The following is a 20,255-nucleotide window of genomic DNA, read 5'->3' on the forward strand; positions in this document are numbered from 1 at the left end:
TCTCTTGTCTTCGTCAGTTGTACCCACATAGTTATCATCTGTTGGCTGCCCCGCCCCACACAGCCCCTCTCCCCCCAGCTGCTGAACCCCCCTCCCCCCCCCCCACACACACACACACACACACACACCAGAGTTCAGTCTCAGTTTAATTGGGTATCATTTGTTACAGGAAGACTTCCACAGCTCCAAGAGTGAAATATGGAGGAATCTGACTAATAAGGGAGGAACGGGGAATCGTCTAATTGTCATATCGACCTGCAGTCGAGCAAAGTCTCAGCCTGCAGCTCCCGAGAGCTTCGTTTGCAAATGAGCTTATCGAGATTTGTCTGTCAAATCCAACCAATGCTGTAGGTAACAGCTTCTTAATTCTGGAACACATGCAGGTGTTTTTATCCAGTAAAATCAAACCATCTTTAAGAGGCGACCTGCCTGCAGAGCTCTCCAGTCAAATCTGACCCAAACTAGATTATAGCCATATAGCTAACAGTCTTAGTCAAACAGGCAAAAAGAGACAAAGAGTGTGAAAGAGAGATGAGGATGCAGCAGTCTGATCCCAGCCTTAACAAGGTCTCCAGTCTCAGCAGCCTGCCCTGTGCAGATGTGCCTCACATCAATGGCAGACATGACTAAAACCATAAAGAGTGGGAACATTTTTGATTCTGGCCCGGAGCTTTCATGAAGCTGATATATATTCTCGGTACATCTTGAACCAGATGCCCCGCGATTCACAATATTAAAGCGTGCCATATGCAGCCAGTCTCAGCGCCTCAGTTTCAAAAACCTTATCGTTCCCCCGCGGATCCGTCTCTCACGGTTTCTGACATGTCAACATGTCATCTTGGCGATCTGCTTAATGTCGCGCCGTGACTCAAGCGGCCCGGCTTATCTGACACATCAAGGCTGACACTGTGACTGACTGGTGTTGTCAAAACTGACGCTGTCACCTCAAACGCTTGACAGCACATTTCCAAATGTGTTTTTGGAAGCAACTTATGTCAGTTGGGTGTAAAATACATCAGCTTACAAAAACAGAGTAGCCAAGGCACTGGTTATTTAGCAATTTGACAACAAACATCTTTTTCATGATAATAAGATGTCAGATTTGCTGTTATCTGAAACTTCCCTCCAAAATATTTATCTATTTATCACATTCTTATATATGTGTTCCTCTTCACACACATCCTTCATATACATATACTGTGATCTAAAATAACAGCTGGAGTTTGTTTGGCTTATTTCAACTACTAACCTCACTAACCGTCTGGCTTCCTGTCTGTCCAGTTTGATCGTTCACTAAACCCCGTCCCGGACAGCAATTGTCTAATCGTAGCTTAGCAACTGTAACTAGGCATGACGGGCCTGTCAAGTTTTGTATTTCTCCGGGTGCAGAAACGGTGTGCACAGGACTCTAGTTACAGTTCAAAACCAAAAAAACATTAGTGTTGTTTCAAAGGCAAAACACACGTCATTAGCCGACTATGCTACGATGTGGAGTTACAGGTTAGTATACGGAGGTTTACAGTAAAAATAGCAGCTCTGTCCTGCTCTTTATCTGATTTGGGAAAGTTTACACTCCAGCAACTGCAGCCAGAACATTAGCTAGATAGTGTTTGGTTTTCCAAACTCATTGATTATTGATTATCTTTTTATTCCTTTTTCACTGTAAAAGTGAAAAATACTTACATCAAAACACAAATCTACTATAATCCATTGTGTTGCTTGTCTAAATATGTTTTCAAACCATCCAAGGAATGTAACATTAACATTATAATGTAACATTATAAATACATTTTTATAAATGATACTCTCTGCTTCTGTCTTTTGCTGGTATATCATGTATCCATTTTTTTTTTCAACCAACTAGCTAACAGATTTTTAGCATTAGCTTTAGCTTAGCATAGCTTAGCTTTCATGTGACAAAATCTGTCGTTTTTGGCTTGAAACGAGAGGCGCTTGTGCCCTAAACATTGTGCTGTGTGAGAACAGAAAACTTGACAGGTGACAGTGACTGAGGGCAGCGGGGCTTAGCAAACGGTCAAAACTCATTGAAGCAAACTCTACGTCAGCTTTGTTGTCATGGTTACCAAGTTCAAATCGAGCATCAGGAGTGGGAAAGCTGGAGGGGAAAATACTGACCCTTCATGCCGCTGTGCTTTACAGGTGCTGGAGCAGTGGGAGTCCCAGCAGGGCCAGAGCAGCCCTGCTCAGACCAGCCTGTCGGCCCCCGTTATCCCCCACAGCGCCCCCTTCCCAACACACCATCTCCACAGGGCCTCGGTCCCAGACTCAGCCTCCGAGGCCTTGGCCCTGGCTAAACCAGACCCCTATGACCTTTATGAGAAGTCCAGGGCTATCTATGAGAGTAGGCGTAAGTACCAGAGCTGATGCTGCAGGTGTAGCACTGTGAAACAACCCTCCTCCTCTAGCACTGAAGCAGCATAGACTCCTCATTAAAAGGTGATGCGGTGAAGATTCCTCACTCTCTCTCTCTCTCTCTCTCCTTCTTGCACAAACACACACAAAAGAGAATTTCTGTTCACTTTTGCTGCTCCACAGAAAAGCTTGTTGCAAAGAAACTGACCTCTTTCTATCAAACTGAAAGATCTGACGCTGAATTTTCAGCACACATACCTCCGCTTTAAATAATCATCAGACGCTTTGCAGATATACCCCCACCATTAGCATTCGCAGCTACTTATCCTCCTATTACCTCATACGATCTTTGTTCATCAGATGCCTACACAAGCTAATACACACACACAAAAACAAAAACCCATATCAACTAACAGCCTCTTTATTGCCTGAAAGGATCCTTACATCCAGACGCTGACGTTGTGCCAGCTCACACCATGAACAGAGAATGAATAAACACTTCAGCTGATCCTTTTACAGCTAGGACATAATGCTTTTATGCTTCACTGGTTCCAGTGATATTACCAACCTTTGACTTGTTAAAAAAACATTGTTACGGTATCATCGGGATGCATCATCACTTCCCACAGCCTTGTGGGAATTTTAGGCAGCAGAAAGAAGTATATATCATTTTTTTTACGTGTGTATGAGTATGGATGGCTGTAGCCAGGATTTTAGAAGGTAATGAGTCTAAGTCACCACAATTTAAAATGTAGGTCTTTACATTTTTTTGTTTGGAGTTTTCGTTTTATTTTCTAATTTGTTCAAGTGTTTAAAATAATTTTATTTAGTTAAGCATCTACTTTGGTAATAGGGTTTTAAATAATACGAATCTTGTATTTATTGGCCTATAAGTAATCAAATTTAAATGTATTGAGTCTACTAATACTGAGTCATCAAAATACCAAACATGTAAGTTTTTAGTTGTATAATAGAAACGTCCCATGTGATGCCAAAACCACCAGAGACCCAGAAAAATACTGAGGATATAACCTCAGTGTCCTCAATGGTAGCTACAGCCTTGTGTATGTATAGCAGTCATGAATATAAAAAATATGAATGAATGTGTGTAAGCTGTGTCAACACAAGCGGAAGTTTCTTCTGGTTTCTTATTTGTGGCCGTCGCTGACATGAGATTGTAAAGTTTTCACTGTGAGGACTGTTGTTGGTTCTTCTGTGAGGCACCTGTTATTCAAGAGGACGTGGCTGTCAGAAAGTCTCCTTATCAAACCTCTTTCTCTGTGTCTTTCTGTCTCTATCTCCTCCTCAGCGGCGGACACCGTGATCAGTGTAGCATTCGTCGTTGCCTTTCTCTCAGTGAAGGTCAGAGGTCAGGTCTGGAGAGGCTCAGCAGGGAATAGGCAGGAAACAGATTTTAGAAATGCTCCATTTGCCTCTCTCGCTGGTGAGGGTGAAGCAGGGTGTGACACTCTGTGCAGCGTCACAACCTCGGGCCACTGGCCTCCTGCTGCTCACTGTGAGCGAGGTCCTAATATTAAAGATTTTTTACACTGAGTAGATTAATGTCAGCGTTTATGTAAATAGACTGGGTTAAAGGGCTCGGGTCACCCAAACTCTGCGACATATTTTCTAACTTACTCCTATTAAAACTACCCACATGGGGTTCTGCTGATTATTCAGAGTAACAGAGACGCAGCGTCTGGAGAGATGTTCCTGTTTTGCTGCTATTTTAAATGTCATTTTTCAACGCAGCGAGCACACCAGACTAATTTCTTTTAGCCTCTATTGTATTGGGATGTTGGCATAAATTTCAAAGACAGGTATCTCAAATAAAACCCAAGCAATCTGCATGGCTCGATACCACTAGAGGTAAAGTGAGAAAATACTGGGTTTTTTTTTCTTATTTGGGTGAAGTGGCCCTTTAAAGTAGGTTGCCGAGGGGATGTGAGAGATCTAATAACAGCATCAAGTTAGTCTTTTCTTTAAAGTACCAACGATGGTGAATGCAGTGGTGCAACAAAGCACGTTTGTTGTTCATGCTTGTTTTTAAAAAAATGGTGTAATTTTCCTTTTTAGTTTGTTGATTCTCGACCTTAGCAACAGAAGTTTACAAACAATCTCACCTGAAGGTCCATTTAGTGGCTGCCTTCAATCATATCACATGATCTTCATCAGCAGATGAAGTGTTGCTCACACTCTCACACACTGCCTGACTTACTGTTGTTGTATTTATCAATAACATTTCTATCTACACAATGTAGATGCTGGGTAAATTATCCAATCAGACGACCACGTTAATTAGGTCAACTGGTGAATGAAACACACATCTTACCATAATGTAAAAGCTTGTAGAATTTATAATGGTGGCATTCTTGCCTCTAATGTTGTTTTCTAATCTTCTGATCCTCTGATTGAATAATTTAACGAACTCTGTGTTTATATATGGAGCAGCTGTGATGTCTGCTCGTATATCTGATATATTGCTGAGTCAACCGAAACCTCGTAAATTAATAAACAAGCAGTAAGTGAGATTTTTTTTAATTTTATTTTTAAATAAGCTGTGCTTCTCTCTGAAACACTTGTCACACATTCAGATTTGTAACTTTTTTTTGCAGCTGACGTGAGCAAAACATCTTTTAAGTGCTCGAAAAGAAATTGAATCGATAAATCTTGACAACTGAGCAAACTACGTGTGCTGATAAGGATCATGTGATACAATTGAGATCTCAGAACTGTTATTATGTGGAACTTGAGGTGACGTTATTTTACCAACATTATTTTTTAGCCTTTCAAAAAGAGATTTTGACGTGATTTTTTTTACTGCAAAAAGATGTTTTTTTTATCTTCGTTGGGTTTAATTTAGATATAAATCTTTGCACAGCTCACATCCTGTATTTACCATTGAAACCGGCTACAAATCTCTTAAGAAGCACTGTATGTGGTTTCTGTGGCAACAGCTGCGTCACTCCTCTTGTCTGTAGTCGTATCCTTTCTCCCAGCGCTCCTGCTGAGTCCCAGCGGAGCGCTCAGTGTGATTAAAACAGTTACAATTGGAATCAATTTTTCATTCTCAGCCTCTCGTCTGCGGTTGAGTTCATTTTGCTACTTTGCAGATCATGTTGTTGTGTGAAGCCCCTGATTGCAGATTAGTGCTTGCATCCCACCTCACACTGTAAATAAGGGACGGGTGTATTACACGCTGTAAGCACTTCCTGACTTTTATGGATGATGCTGAAATTCTGCTGTGACGTTAATGCTGAGACAGGGCCTTTCTGCCTTGTTCTGGCCTTTGTGGGAGCTTGTGTGTTTCCTGTTGTGCTCTCTATCTGTGTGTGCATTTGTGAGTGTCTGTGTATGAACAATATTTGTGCATCTGTTGTTGTTTATGGGTGCTTCCTGCATTTTTTTCTATCTAGAACCGGGCCAACCAAGGACTGTTTTTCCTGTGGACTCCTCAGGTAAGAAATCTCTGCAGGGACACTGTTATGAAAGAAATTGTAAGCTACCAGGATTTGAATGTCTTCTGTGGTCGTGTTGCTACAGGAGCGGAGTACCAGGACATCGAGGTCCACCTGCGCAGACAGAAGTCAGGGTTCGGGTTCCGGGTGCTGGGCGGGGACGAGGCCGGGCAGCCTGTGAGTCCGGAGACGCGTGAGAAGGCTCGTATGGCGATGGGCGTGGAACCCTGTCATTTTCTCCTCTCTAACCCACTACACACACACTGTCTACACCTAACCCTTGACCTTTGACCCCTGAGAGAGTGATGGCTCTGGCTGCTTTGGTGTCTTTTGCTGTCTGTCACAGTAACAAAGCAATATTCACACTTTCTATTCAGCTGATTATTAATCAGCATAACAACCACTTTAACACCCACTGCATGCGACACTTAAACACTGTAGTCCAGCATCCGAACACACTGGACCCGCACTTCCTGTTTATAACAGTTTAATGTATGACAATAGATCCTGATCGGGGCGATCATCGAGAAGAGTCCGGCAGACCTGGACGGACGCTTGCGGCCCGGCGATGAGCTGCTGTTCGTGGACGGGATCCCAGTGGTGGGGAAGCCGCACAGATACGTCATCGACCTGATGCACGGGGCGGCGCGTAACGGCCAGGTCAACCTGGTCATCAGGAGGAGGGTCCCGGCAGGTGAGAAAACATGGACGGAGATGACTGGTAGACTGTTTTGTTTGTCATTATCATCAAATCACTTAAATGTTTAATCGTTTGGTTGATTGTCGTAAAAGTAATTTATAAAGTTTCTAAAGCTTTTCAAATGTGAGAATTTGCTGTTCGGGCTCGGGAAAATTGTGATTAGAAATTTATTATTTTTAAGTGAATGATTCATTGAAAAATAATCAAGAGTTAATTCTGCTGAAAAGGAAAATAATTTTAGCAATACAACTGAAATGTGATTGTAATTATGAGCTTTTTATGACTTTGCCTGCGAAATCTGCTCTTTAAAGGTTTGCAGCAGATGGAAAATCAACTCTTTTCTTTTTGTCTTTTCTTTTTTAAAGTTATATTTTGGGCATTTTTGCCTTTATTCAGATAGTACAGTGAGAGAGAGAGAGAGAGAGAGAGAGAGAGAGGCGATGACGTGCATCAAAGGCCCGCGGGTCGGACTCGAACCCATGGCCAGGACCAAGCCCACGTGGCACCAGTCCACCAGGCGAGCCACCGAGGCGCCCTCAGAAACGCTTGTTTTAGCGTCTGTTGATGGCAGAGAGAACAGACGGAAAGGAAACATGGCAAAAGAGAGCAAGTGAGGTGACATGATACCAGTGACCGAGTGTGATTACAGGTTCAGTTCGGGTTGTGATTACATGGTACGAGTCCTGACCGCTGGGCCACCTGGATACAGCATTGACAGAGAAATTCAAACTGTGAACCAATGGGCTGTTAGTTATAGAGAGAGGAGATGGGCAGAATTTTTGAAAAATCTGTCATGACTTTATTGGTTGTATTTTTGAGTTGCACCATGAAGTCGCTGCTGATGCTCTATTCTACTGGAAGTAGCAGTTTTCTAATATACAGTGTGTGACACTAGTGATATAAACTTTTCTTTGCTGTCCACAGATCCTACAAAACAAACGATGTATTCATCGCACTAGCAAGTTTTATATATGTCTCCTCTGTTTAATTCTCTGTGCCACGGAGCTGCACTGTGTGACATGTTCCTTCATAATGAAGAACGTGGGCACTGCTGGTGTCCTGCTGCTGTAAATACTAATGCAGCAAATGTGTATTAATTTGCATCTGAATGTAGTTCCCAGCACATACACTTGTTACTCCTGTCTCAGTAACATTTACACAAAAAAAAACTACAGTGCCCAGCTGTTAAAGGAAATAACGCTAAGTCGCCTTTTTAAAATGAAACTGAAATCCTCAGTAGGAACAAGTGTTTTTGGGGGGCTGAGTGCCACAGACTGAAGGTACTGACACTGTAGGTTTTGGGATTTGTTGACCTTAATAAAAACATGTGATGGGGGCGGCTCACCTCGTAGAGCGCGTACCGTGAAGGTTTAGTTTTAACCACAGCGACCTGGGTTCAAATCCGACCTGTGGCTCTTTGCTGCATGTTATTCCCCCGCCCCCCCCCCCTCTCTCTGACTTCCCTGCCTTTCTCTCAGTGCAACTATCAAAATAAAAGCACAAAATGCCTGAAAAGAAAAGAATCCTTGAGATAGATGATGGATAAGAATTATAGACTGAGATGTACTGACTGCTCACCCACTGAAAGCGTCTATTTTCGGTGGACTGTCAAAGGACATGGTTAATCCTGCACACGTTATCTTTAAAATACTGGATTATGAAGTGAACTGATCTCACAGGCCGCTCACATCTCTGTTCTCCACCTCACTGCGCTCCTCTCTCACCTCCTCCTGTTTCTACTGCTCACGGCTACAGTTCCTGTCCCTGTAATGATTCAGGAAACAGGATTTAATCAGTCAGAAAACTGAAGCGCTAATCTCTGAGTAATTAGCCTTCCTAAAACAACACATTAGCTCCTGCTCTTCCTCACACCGTCGCTCTCTGGTCCTTCGAGCTCATTCGCCTTCCGAGTCTGAAGACCGGGACGCCACTTTCTCCTGTGAACTCCAGCCTCCTCTGCTCTCGTTATTATTGCCCCCCCCCTTACATACACACACACACATACACACACACAGGCACACACACACACACACATGCACACACTGTTCTCAACAATCCACTCCTTCCCACTCTATTCCGCCCTCTCTGTCAATTTCATCTCACCAAAGGCTACTGTCTGACTCATGCCTGGCCTCCTCTGTGGCCCTTACTTCCATCCTAATTGTCTGACTCCCACTGGCACTTTGCGAGGTGTCAAACTCTGCTCTCTGCTCTGAGCTCATACTTCTGCCTGCACCAGTGCCCCACATTTCACAATTTATTCCCCTTTTTTTTGGGGGGGGACTATTTTCTCCCCTCATAAAATAACTATTTGTGCACTTGTTGGTGTAAAGAAATACTACATGTGGGTATGAACCCTTTTGCAGCGACAAATCTCCATGTAACTTTATTTCAGTAAACCAAAGAGACAGTTTAAATTCCTGACTGTTAAACTACAGAAAACCACAGCGCTGCTTCCCGGTGAGCTATCAAAACAGCAACATCAGGTTTGATCACTCAGTATGCCAGAATGCACACACACATAGAGAGGTGCTAGAAGCTGCTTTTCGCTGTCTTTGGTTTGACTCGATGCTGCATTTTAATGATGTGTTTTTTACCACGTTGTGACTGATCTTTTGCTGTTTCTGTGGCGCGCTGCTGTGTTGCGTTTGCTTCTTGATTCTTCGCAGGGATGAGCTTTAGCTCCAGCTTGTCCGATTTTAGGGGGTAGGCGGAAAAAAAGTGCTCTTGCATGTAAAATTAATTGTTTTTGCACATTTAAGATTAGCTTTGGATTCCACCAAAGCAATAAAGTATCGCACTGGTTTATTCTTCGAGTAACAACAACACAGAGAGACAGGAATCTTAAATTGCCTTCATTTGTACAAGAGAAGATTTCAGTACTGAATTTGATCTCCTACAACGTGTTCGTCCATCAATGGGAGGTGGAAAATATCTGTATACATTGACTACAGTTTAGAGGCACTTGTACTTTAGTTGATTATTCTACATAACAATATTTCATAGGGAAATATTGTGCTTTCTTACATAAAAAGATAATATGATCTTTAAAAAGAGATGGTTTTATTTAAATCATTGTTGAAGGTTAAAGTGTCTAATATTCCTTTAGAAAGTAGGATTTCTGCCATTTACCTCACAGTCGTTGTGACCAAAGCCCCCCCTCTTGGTTACATCTAGAAAGCAGCGTTTGCCCACGGACTATATCACGGCCAAACTGGCCCCTCACAATCGGTCACATCCTATCTTGCCCCATATTTAATGGCTTTGGAAGAGAATAGCTCAGATCTTCAAATTCGATGCCCATCTTCAGCGGTCTGCCAGGATCTGGTTGAATCCCCGGCTCTGTACGGATAAATCACCCTCCTTCTGTTCCTCTGAAAGTCCTGGTTTCACAAAGGTATCACAGTTCCTGGTGAATTATATCAGGATGAAGCTTTAAAATCTTTCGAGGCTGTAATTCGACCTACGACACAGCCAGTTTTGGAAGCATTTAAAGTTCAGACACCTACTGATACAAAACTGTGGCTCCTCCTCAACAGCCCCACCTAGTGTTGACACTGTAGAGCTGGTCCGAAATACTTCTGGATGTGGTCGTGAAACCTCTGCCTGCTCCTCCATTATCCTCATGGCCGCAGATTCCAGTGTATGGTCGGAGGAAACTGACTTAAACTGACCTCATTTACAGAGGCAGAGTGGGGGGGGCGGGGGGCGGGGGGGGGATTCTTAGCAATGGGGAAAAAAATGTCAGGGGAGCTGCAAACAAGACTGATCCAATTGAAAATTATAAATAGAGTCTACTGGACGCCTTCCAGGCTGCACAGAGTGGGTTTGCTTGACAGCTCAGAGTGCTGGAGGTGTCTCAACAAAGATGGTGCTTCAGTACACATGCTTCTCTGTATACATCAATATAGAGAAAACATCGACTGAGATATATCCCGTTTAACCCCGGTTTGTTTATCTTGTGTGAGCGCTCTGCATGATGGGACTTGCTGATTGGACCCAGACTGTCTTCATGTCAGGGTGGAGACTTGTGGTCAAAGAATGGAGCGCCCCTTGTGCAGCAGCATCATCTCTGTGGCACGCTTCTCTTGGTCAGCTCACTGCCCTACAACGATGATCATATCAACTGCTCGATGAGGAGGAGGAGGCGTATCACCTGAAACAGTTCCACTCCTCTATATTGAGCGTATAATGGCATTTCCAGTTCATAAAAACAGCATTAAACTACTACATAAAATGTGAATATCTGAGGGAGACACTTAGTTGGAATACCGAACAATCTAATGTATAATAACATATCCACCACAGGGGCTATTTTACTTTTACTTTTGATACTTTAAATACATTTTGTTTATAGTTTTGTACTTCATGTTCTGTGCCAAAATAATAATTACAATATCCTACCACTTTTCTTTCCCCTTCCTGTGATCATTTTCATACTGTCCCTAAAGGATCTAAACACCTCCTCTGCCACTTCCACTCAGCAGACGCACAGCTCAGCTCTCTACCTCCCCTCACAGGTGAGTCCTGTCCGGAGAACGGCCGCAGCCCGGGCTCCGTCTCCACGCAGCACAGCTCCCCGCGCAGCGACTTCACATATGGCAACAGCACCAGCGCTACCCAGGCACCCAACACCTGCATGGGCAACACGGCCACTTCAGACGGGACGTCGACCCCCAACGCTCAGCCCAGTGATGTCATCATCAATCGGAAGGAGAGCGAAGGCTTCGGCTTCGTCATCATCAGCTCGCTCAACCGGCCAGAGGCAGCCGCCACTAACAGTGAGTCCGATGATTGTTTTAGTGGTGTTTCATGGAGTCAAGTGGATGCTCATGCATCATCAGTCATCCTCTCTACTCTATATAACAACTGCCTCAAGTGCTAAAGCTCATGTGAAACCTCTCAGACACATGTTAACTAACAAGTAATCTTAATCTAGTGTCAACATAAGTAGCAATCGTAAGTATAAGAAGAGGTCATGGCTCAATAAAAAGTGAAGCACCTCTAATGTTATCTCTTCAATTATGCATGCCCTCCCACGATACGTCAGTCACACACATCTCTGTTCTGCTGCTGTGAGCATCAGTGCATCGCCCACACACATGAGGGAAAAAAAAAAAACCTGGATGCCTTACGTAAGCCTGGGGTGAATAGCAAAATGAGAGCGACAGAGACATATTCAGTCATTCAGTGAGTGAGTGCTGTGTGAGCACACACGAGCGTAATCCTCCAATCTGCCGCCGAGCGCGTCTTCACCTGCAGCGTGTTGCGTTTGAAATCCTCCAACAGCCGTGCCACATAAAATTGGCCGCATCATCGAGGGCAGCCCGGCCGACCGCTGCGGGAAGCTGAAGGTGGGAGACAGGATATTGGCAGTGAACAGCCAGTCCATCGTCAACATGCCCCACGCCGACATCGTTAAGCTGATCAAAGACGCGGGCCTCAGCGTCACCCTGAGGATCATACCGCAGGAAGGTGAGAGAACACATGGACACACACATACACACACACACACACACACACACATACAGAATCTGCAATATTTTGGGGAGACAATGATTTATGACAGTCATTGAATTGGCTCCGTTAGATGAAAGTTGTAATATGAGTTTTGTGAAATGTGATTATTTTTAGATTAACTTTCACTGTCATATTTAGGAGTTGTTTTCTTCTCGTCTGCCACTTCTCTTCACCAAATCAACACTGTTTCCATAACACTGTTGCATGGCAGTGCTCGAACAGAACTGCTTGTCTCTTGTAGTTACAGTACAGAATGACTGTGGTTCTTATTGTACGCTGCGATCATGGTCACATCTCCTTTTGAAAATGGGATTTTAAATCCAAAGAGACTCTTAACCACTCACCTCGAACAGACCAGCGTAAAACTACTACTACTACCACTACTATTACTACTACTACTGCTAAGCAAGTATGACTGCCTTTATCAGACTTTATTAGACTGAGAAATGACCCACAGTATGGATTAAAAGATGGACAAAATGTCAACGATTGATTGACACTGATGGCTGGTTTGCCTCTTTACTTCTTGAGCTGCTTTTTTCTGTTGTGTGCTTTTCCATTCGTGGACATTTATAACTTCTGTGTTCAGAGCTGTGTTGAAGGAAACCCATGGAGGTTTTTTACCACTAGTAGCACTGTGGAGCAATGCTTTTATTTTGTTAGTATTGTGCACGTGGACACGGTGATCCACATCCTGTTGCAAGTTTCACGTTACCCCTCTGATCAACAGCTGTTGATGTTGATGCAGGACGACGATTTGCAAATTTTGTTTTGTGAAAGCAGTTGAATTCGACACATTTGTTTGACCTGAGGGACACATGCGTTGACTTTAGCTGAGAAATACTGAACGTAAACAAAACTTTTGTTTGTTTAGAAGAAAACTCCACAGGGCACCTTTAAGATTAACTTTGGTTTTCGACAGTGGTGTTGTTCTTTCTAATCCATATTTTTATATTAATAATGGATCAAATGATGATAATACGAGCTGAGACTTTTTAATCTTTTGCCGTTTGACTCTGCAGTTCCCCTCAGCTTTACGCTTTAAGCGTTTTTGCATCTTTCAGCTCGTTGTTTTAGTTTTACAGATTCACACATTTACTGCTCTCATCAACCCGATATCTCACTCTGATAAAACACTCTGATCAACCCACTGTCCGCTACCAGCCCAGCATCAAACAGCACACAGACAAAGTTATCCACTCGCTGGTTAGCAGCTGAAGAGCCTGATATTCCCCTCAGGAGTTAGTGGAAACTGAACAAAACTAAAATAAGAGTGAATGTTGAATAGTTGGCCAGAAACATGACACCCAGTGTTCAGATAATGTGTCTGCTGGTTGTGTAAAATCAGCTATTTGCTAATCTTAAGACTTAACAACTTGTTGTTAAGTCTCCAAGTGGCTAAACAAATCAATTAATGCAGGTTTAAGCTTTAAAAAACACGTTTCCCTGGTTAAATAAAGGTTAAAAGTACTTGATTATATTTCTCATGTTCTCTTTTTCCTGAACTGCAGAGATCAGTAATCCCCCCTCAGCCCCCAGCTCAGAGAAGCAGAGCCCCATGGCCCAGCAGCACAGCCCGAAGACCCAGCCCAGCATGGCAGCCTCCCAGCCCAACCCAGCAGTGACGGAACCCAACCCCTCCGTGAGCCAACCCAACCCCATCCCCCACCAGAGCCCCGTGACCCAGCTGCCCGCCCCTCCGCCTCAGACCTACACCCACGAGAGCAGGTAAGACACAAGGAGTTTACACGGAGGGAGGGGGGTTACAGAGCGTGACAAGTTCTTGTCAAAGTGGTAGCAAACAGTTACGAAACCCGTGTCATCCTCGTGTTGTTTTATAGTGTCAGACTTGAAAGCTGTCATGATTTGCTGACGCAGTGAAGCATTCTTATAGGCTCGCCCTCTATCTGTCTCTGGGGCAAAACACTGCTCCTCTGAGAACGCAGGTACGAGCGAGTCAGACACTTTCCTCCCTCCGTCCCCATTCTCTCTGCCTCTCTGTCACGTCTTCATCCTCTTCATCTCTTGTCACAGTTTCCTCCTCTTCCTCTCTCTCTCTCTCTCTCTCTCTCTCTCTCTCTCTCTCTCTCTCCCACTCTCACTAACATTGTCTTTTTCGTTCACACTACCTTGTCTCCTCATCTCTCACCCTGTCTCTCCCTCTCTCTCTCTCTCTCTCTCTCTCACTCCCCAGTTTGTTGTATAACATCACTTAACTCTTATGGAGCGCTAAATTATTTACATAAATTGCTTCTTTATAGAGATCTTTTGAATATTTTACCAATATCTACAGGGGTCCAAAATCCACAGTGTCATTGCCTTTTCCGTCGGCTTTGCACAGTCTACAAGTCTCTTTGTACTCAGCATCAGCAGCCTCTGGGGGAACTTGTTTTCATTATAAACATTTTATGTGACGCATGAGGAAAAACTGTTTAATTTCCTCATTTAGGTCTTGTTTAATGGTTGTCAGCGCGAACCAAAACAACTCATCTCTGTCAACACCGGGTGACCCAGTGCCTTTTCAGAAAGCATTAGTTTTAACGAAATGTAACACAAAGATGTTGCACGGCTGGAGACAGTAGGAGAAATGCTCATAGAAGGTCTTCCCGCATTCTGATTGGTCTGTTAGTTACAGGTCAGAGGTGAAGGCGAGGCAAGACGTTAAACCGGACATCCGACAGCCGCCGTTCACAGACTACCGACAGCCGCCGGTGGACTACCGGCACCCGCCTGTGGCAGACTACCGGCAGCCGCCCACGCTGGACTACAGACACCCGCCGCTGCTCGACTACAGGCAGCTAGCTACTGACGCCAGGCAGTTCGCCATCCCAGACTACAGGATGCCACCAGTTCAAGTAAGGATGTGTCCCACAGCAGGAAACTGTTCGTAATTCACACAGACTTACGAGTGAAGGAGACGCAGATCCACTAGTCAGTATTTTTGTGTGTGATGTGAACGTGGTCTCTCTTTGAGAATCATCACCTGACTGTGCAGCTCCCCGCAGCTCTGTGAAGCGTTTTAGCAGCTTTCAGCTCTTTGTTTCGGTTTTTTGTGGTTCACATCTCCGCCGCTGTGGTTCAGTCTCTCTGCTCTCGTCAGCCTCGTTTTCAGCTGCTGTAGGAAACTCCAGCAGAGTTGATGATTAGCCGGTGAGCGCAGTGGAGCATTTAGCTGGCAGATATTTCCTACAGGAGTTGGTGGAGACTAAAAATAAAGCTAATATCGGCCGATGTATTGTTCAGCCTCTGCTCTTGTCATAATATATACAGCACTGAAAAGCCTTTGTGTTGTCAGTTTAAGGATGTGCCATGTATCATATTTCTTCATTCCCTTATTGTTTTTGCAGCTATTTCAATATGTTCACAGTTCTGTCTCCAGGCTATTCCCTAATTCATTTTATACATATATATTGGGGTTTTTTTTACTAAAGTTCTTCTACAAACCCTCACATATACTGTAACTCTGTTTCTGTTCAAATTGAATCCACATATTTCTACTTAAAGCTGACACTGTCAAGTTATTTCACCAGCATTAGCACATCTGTGCCTCTTTTCCTTTGGTGTCATCTGTGTTTGTAAAACTGTGCAGACAAAGCGAACAGCTGATACAGACACATTCCTCCAGATGAAGAAAGTGTTTTTCTCTTGAACAGCTCCCTAGTTTACCAATAATGTATTTCATACAATTCTTGGTTGCATTATGTTTACCTTGCATTCGCTCCATTCTTATTCATTTATTTTTCTTGCTGAGTCCTGAGACTATTTTCTGCTGTAATGGTCTGTTTTCTCAGTGAATCTAATCATATCTGATCTCTGCTTGTCTCAGCTTTCACAGGACTTTGACTTCTTCACGGTGGAGCTGGAGAAAAGTGTGAAGGGCTTCGGTTTCAGCATCCGCGGAGGGCGGGAGTACAAGATGGACCTGTTTGTCCTACGACTGGCAGAGGACGGACCGGCGATCCGCAACGGCAGGATGAGGGTAGGTTTGATGATGCAATTTCCTTTAAGAAAGCCACTACACCCCTTTTCAAAGGTTAAGCTGTTTTCTATCTTTCTGGATTACATGGCAGACGCTAACTGTAATTGTCTGATCTTATCAAAGCTTCAGCAGCAACTTTTCAGAGCTGGTTAAGAAATAATCTGCCAAAATAACTCAGAGACAGTTTGTCCTTTGGTCGTTTTTTCAGAAGTTTGGTCCTAAAATCTCATCTCTCCTCTGGATTTAGTAACAGATAATATTCCGAAAGATAAAGATAGATAAAACATTTAAGTGGGCCAACTTAAATTGCACTTTAATGTTTGCATAGCTGCACAATTCTCCCTCCAGCTATAGTTGCTACTGTACTATTCAGAGAAAGCAGACACATCATTTCTGAATTTATAAAGATGTACTAAAAATACTAAAGAAATTCAAATACAGCACATGGCTCTGCAGTGTAAATCCCCCTCATGTGCTGCATCCATGTGCTTTGCTGCATGCAACATAAATTGCAACTTCCACAGTAGCTTTTCTCTGTTTGTCAGTGCCGATTTAATCCTGCAGCCAACACGTTGCTCTCCATCTCCCGCTCACTTTTTCTCTTTTTCTGTTACTTGTATGTTCCCCCGATCTTTACGTCCGGGGCTGATAGCAAGTCTGCTTTTCTGCTCTACATTCCTTATCTGTAATGAACCTGTCAAAGATAATGTGTGCAAAATGCCCCCGGGGGAGATATTACTTTCCCACCTCAGTGGTGCAGTCGATGAGAGTCCAGTGGGCCCAGATGTAGGTGGAAAAGGAGGAGGAGGAGGGATTCCCTCTTGAGCTCCACTTAAAACTCAGGATTCAGACCGCCATGACGTCTGAGCAGCGGTGGAGGAAGTACTCAGACCCTTTAACTAAGTATAAGTACCAGTGCAGTAATGTAAAATACTCCTTTACGAGTAAAAGTCCTAAATCTTGCTTTAGGTAAAAGTAAATGTCAAAACTATTATTGTAAAGTAAACAGTAAATTTGACATTATTAGATTATTGTTAGGCGACATTTGACTGTTGTAGCTGATTGAGTTTGAGCTAAACGATCTCAAAGGGAGGAGTGATATAGCTAATGAATTAATGAATGCTGAGGAGTTGATTTCTGAAGCTGCATAAAATTAATAAATTAAATAAATTCTCAACAAACACAAGAAGCTCATAACTGTACCTGAGTAGTTACTTTCCAGCACTGAGTCTGATTTGTCACAGACGAATGGCCGGGCAGTAACACCGCTGGTAGGATATTGAAATCAACTCAACTCTGTGCTCTTGAATAAATTTCAGAGAACAAGGTGCAGAGAAAGCTTTGATCTCTCTTCCAACAAGCCTGGATCCATACTGGCGGGTGCAGAGAGGAATCAATCTATGTTTGACTCAAGTAAATGTGAGACACTGGTTAAAAAGCATTCGACATGCCTGTCACTTTGGATCTGAGTGCTGCTTTGACATGTACTGAGGTGCAGAAACCCAAAAGCCCACTTGCACTGTGACTCCCTGTAGTCACTCTGACATTTTGAGTTGAAGCCAAGTCATTTCTCCTCAACAGGTACTTTGTCACATCTTTAAAAAGGCAATAAAAATCTATTTTGACCCCGGCTGCCACAAACCAATCAGGAACAAGGAGCAATAACAAATTCTAGCGAGTTTAAACTTATGTTCTTCTCAGGTTTAAGTGCCAGTACAGTGACTTTTAGGAATATTTTATGAAGTTAGATAATCATTGAGCATTTCCTATTATTACCTCGCCGAGCTTTAAAACTTCAATAAAAAGAGGTGTATGTGGGCATCGGGTGCAATAGAAGCAACTCCAGCTCCATTACAGCGCACACTCCCTGTGCTCCACATTCACATGCTGTCCATTCAACTTTAGCTCCTTCTTTATTAAAGATGAAAATGGAGATCACTCTCCTCTGCTGTTAGGAGGTGAGGATTAATGAGCAAACCATCTTGCCTTCCACCTCTCCTCAGACCACTGTAATGACACCTAATGACTCCCCCTCTCCCGACTCGAGTCCGCTCCTGACTTTCAAATTACCCCGGCCATTACCGGAGGACTTCTCCATTTGTTAGCGTAATTGGCCGGTGCGTTTTGTCCTGTTCCCCATGAATCCTCCCCATTAGTCAAGCGGGGAGCTGTCTCTCCGAGCATTGACGAGTGGGAGCGGGACTCGTGTGACCCGTCCTCTTGTACAGCAGAGGGAAGTCACAAAAAAGAGAGATAGTCCAGTTAATGTTTACATCAGCTGTTAACTGAGCTCCTGCAGTTATGGTCATTTTATATTCGCTGATTATTAATATTCATCAGGACGTCTCAGTATGTTTCTTAGCAGCGCCGTGAGAATGGGTGGACCATAATTCCAATCAAATTACACGTCGAAATTACTGCAGAAGTTAATTATAACTGACACCAGTTCATGACTGGTAATGCTTAGAGAAGCTCATGTGAAAGCCAATGAACTGTAGATCCATATTGATCTTAATAAATTACTGTCATCCACAATAAAAGAAGCTCGTTAATATTCCATTTCGCAGGCGGCGCACTGGTTTTCAAACCTGCTGCATCACGACTGAGTCAATCGCCGGTTTTCAAACACCGTCATTAATTTGCTGGTCTCGCTTGTGCCGTCATGAACTTGCAACAAGACGGCACCTGATGTAGATGTAATATCATTAATGTAGTGTTTCTATTAGTCATTCTTAGTCTGCATTTCACACCCTGCGCTCAGATATGCCAGTCTACAATTTGAAGCTTCACTATTCAAACACAAAAGCGCCTTTAACATATTCATCGGTTTCTATATTCTGATTCAGATGTGAAACGGCGCAGGCCATGTTTCAATCTGGGTTTGCGCCATGCTTCACAGTCACTGGTCAAAGAGCTTTATTGGTACGCTTAAATCTATAAACGCAGCTTCAGTCCTGATCCACTGCTTTCTGTACTTGGCTGCTCTGAACTCACACAGTATTTATCAGTCACTGAACAAAGCTGCCTGAAGTTTGTGGCAGAAAAAAAGACTTGTAAGAAGAGTTATCTGAGGTGGTTTCCTCCATACAAATGAAAAGATATTGTTGTTAAAATAGATTCACTCATGTTGCGTTTTTAAAAAATAATATACATACACTAACGTAACAAAACTTGAGACTAAACCAAACACATAAAATTGGTCTGTCCTGAGGCTTTTATTAGTTTCTGACTCTGGGAAAGTGGAAAAAACAGTAAGATTTTATCTCTGAACTACTCTTTAATCAAATCACACACATTTAGACTAATTTACTTGATCCCCTTTTGATAACTAATGTAATAATGTTTTTTTCCTTCCATTTACTGAGCCTCCCGTGAAGCTGTTTGGAGCCTCCCTGGTGAGGCCCGCCTCCCACTTTGAAACCTCTGCCCTAAGTAATAAAATATAATACACCAGATGTAAGCCAACTTTAACCTAAAAATAAAATAAAGAATTTGAAGCAGAAGCAGAGTCAGGCCTCATGACATCACCACACGCACCTTTCAAAACTAAAAACTCACTCAGCCCAGTCAGAGCAGTCGAATACAGCAACACGTGATTCTCAGAGATCTCATTCTCAACCTATGAGCATGAATCTGCTCCTGCAGCTTCTGTTCAGCCTCCAGGGACTCAGCCAGGGTCAACACTGATGTTGGATGATAAGGCCCGGCTCACAGTCTGTGTTCTGCCTCATCCCAAAGGTGTCTGGTGGGTTTTGAGGTCAAGGCTCTTGAAGTTCTTCCACACCAAACTCAGAAAACTCCTTCTTTGTGTATCTTGCTTTGTGCATGAGGGCGCCATCGTGTCCAAACAGGGAAGCTGCTTCGCCTCACTGTTGCCTCACTGTTCCCTTTAACACGATGTCGTATGGAAAGTTTGTTTACAACTTCTTTTACTCTCTGTCACACACTTCCTGACTTCCAGGTCGGGGACCAGATCATTGAGATCAATGGAGAGAGCACCCGGGACATGACCCACGCCAGGGCGATCGAGCTGATCAAGTCTGGAGGCCGGCGTGTTCGTCTGCTCCTAAAGAGGGGCACGGGGCAGGTCCCAGAGTACGGTAAGTATCAGCAACTACTTCCTTTGTCTAAAGGATCATTTCTTACCTTTTAACTCTTAGACTGTAACTCTTCACTGTCTTACCTAATATCACTTCAACTCTTGATAACATTATTCTAGCATGTG

The 20,255-nt window shown here is 43.5% G+C and overlaps 1 protein-coding gene across 1 annotated transcript in view; it reads left to right on the forward strand.

Annotated features, from left to right (window-relative positions):
* The window catches only part of magi2 (membrane associated guanylate kinase, WW and PDZ domain containing 2), a 215,526-nt gene that overhangs the window by 191,162 nt on the left and 4,109 nt on the right, over positions 1 to 20,255 (forward strand). Inside the window, 11 exon segments of the mRNA XM_022749101.1 lie at positions 2,161 to 2,368; positions 5,790 to 5,831; positions 5,917 to 6,008; positions 6,336 to 6,525; positions 9,235 to 9,237; positions 11,052 to 11,312; positions 11,821 to 12,006; positions 13,563 to 13,779; positions 14,681 to 14,900; positions 15,887 to 16,030; positions 19,992 to 20,130. Coding sequence (XP_022604822.1) covers positions 2,161 to 2,368; positions 5,790 to 5,831; positions 5,917 to 6,008; positions 6,336 to 6,525; positions 9,235 to 9,237; positions 11,052 to 11,312; positions 11,821 to 12,006; positions 13,563 to 13,779; positions 14,681 to 14,900; positions 15,887 to 16,030; positions 19,992 to 20,130 — 1,702 coding nt within the window.

The sequence above is a fragment of the Seriola dumerili genome, unplaced genomic scaffold (genome assembly GCF_002260705.1).
Source record: "Seriola dumerili isolate Sdu_G_001 unplaced genomic scaffold, Sdu_1.0 BDQW01000138.1, whole genome shotgun sequence".
NCBI lineage: Eukaryota > Metazoa > Chordata > Actinopteri > Carangiformes > Carangidae > Seriola > Seriola dumerili.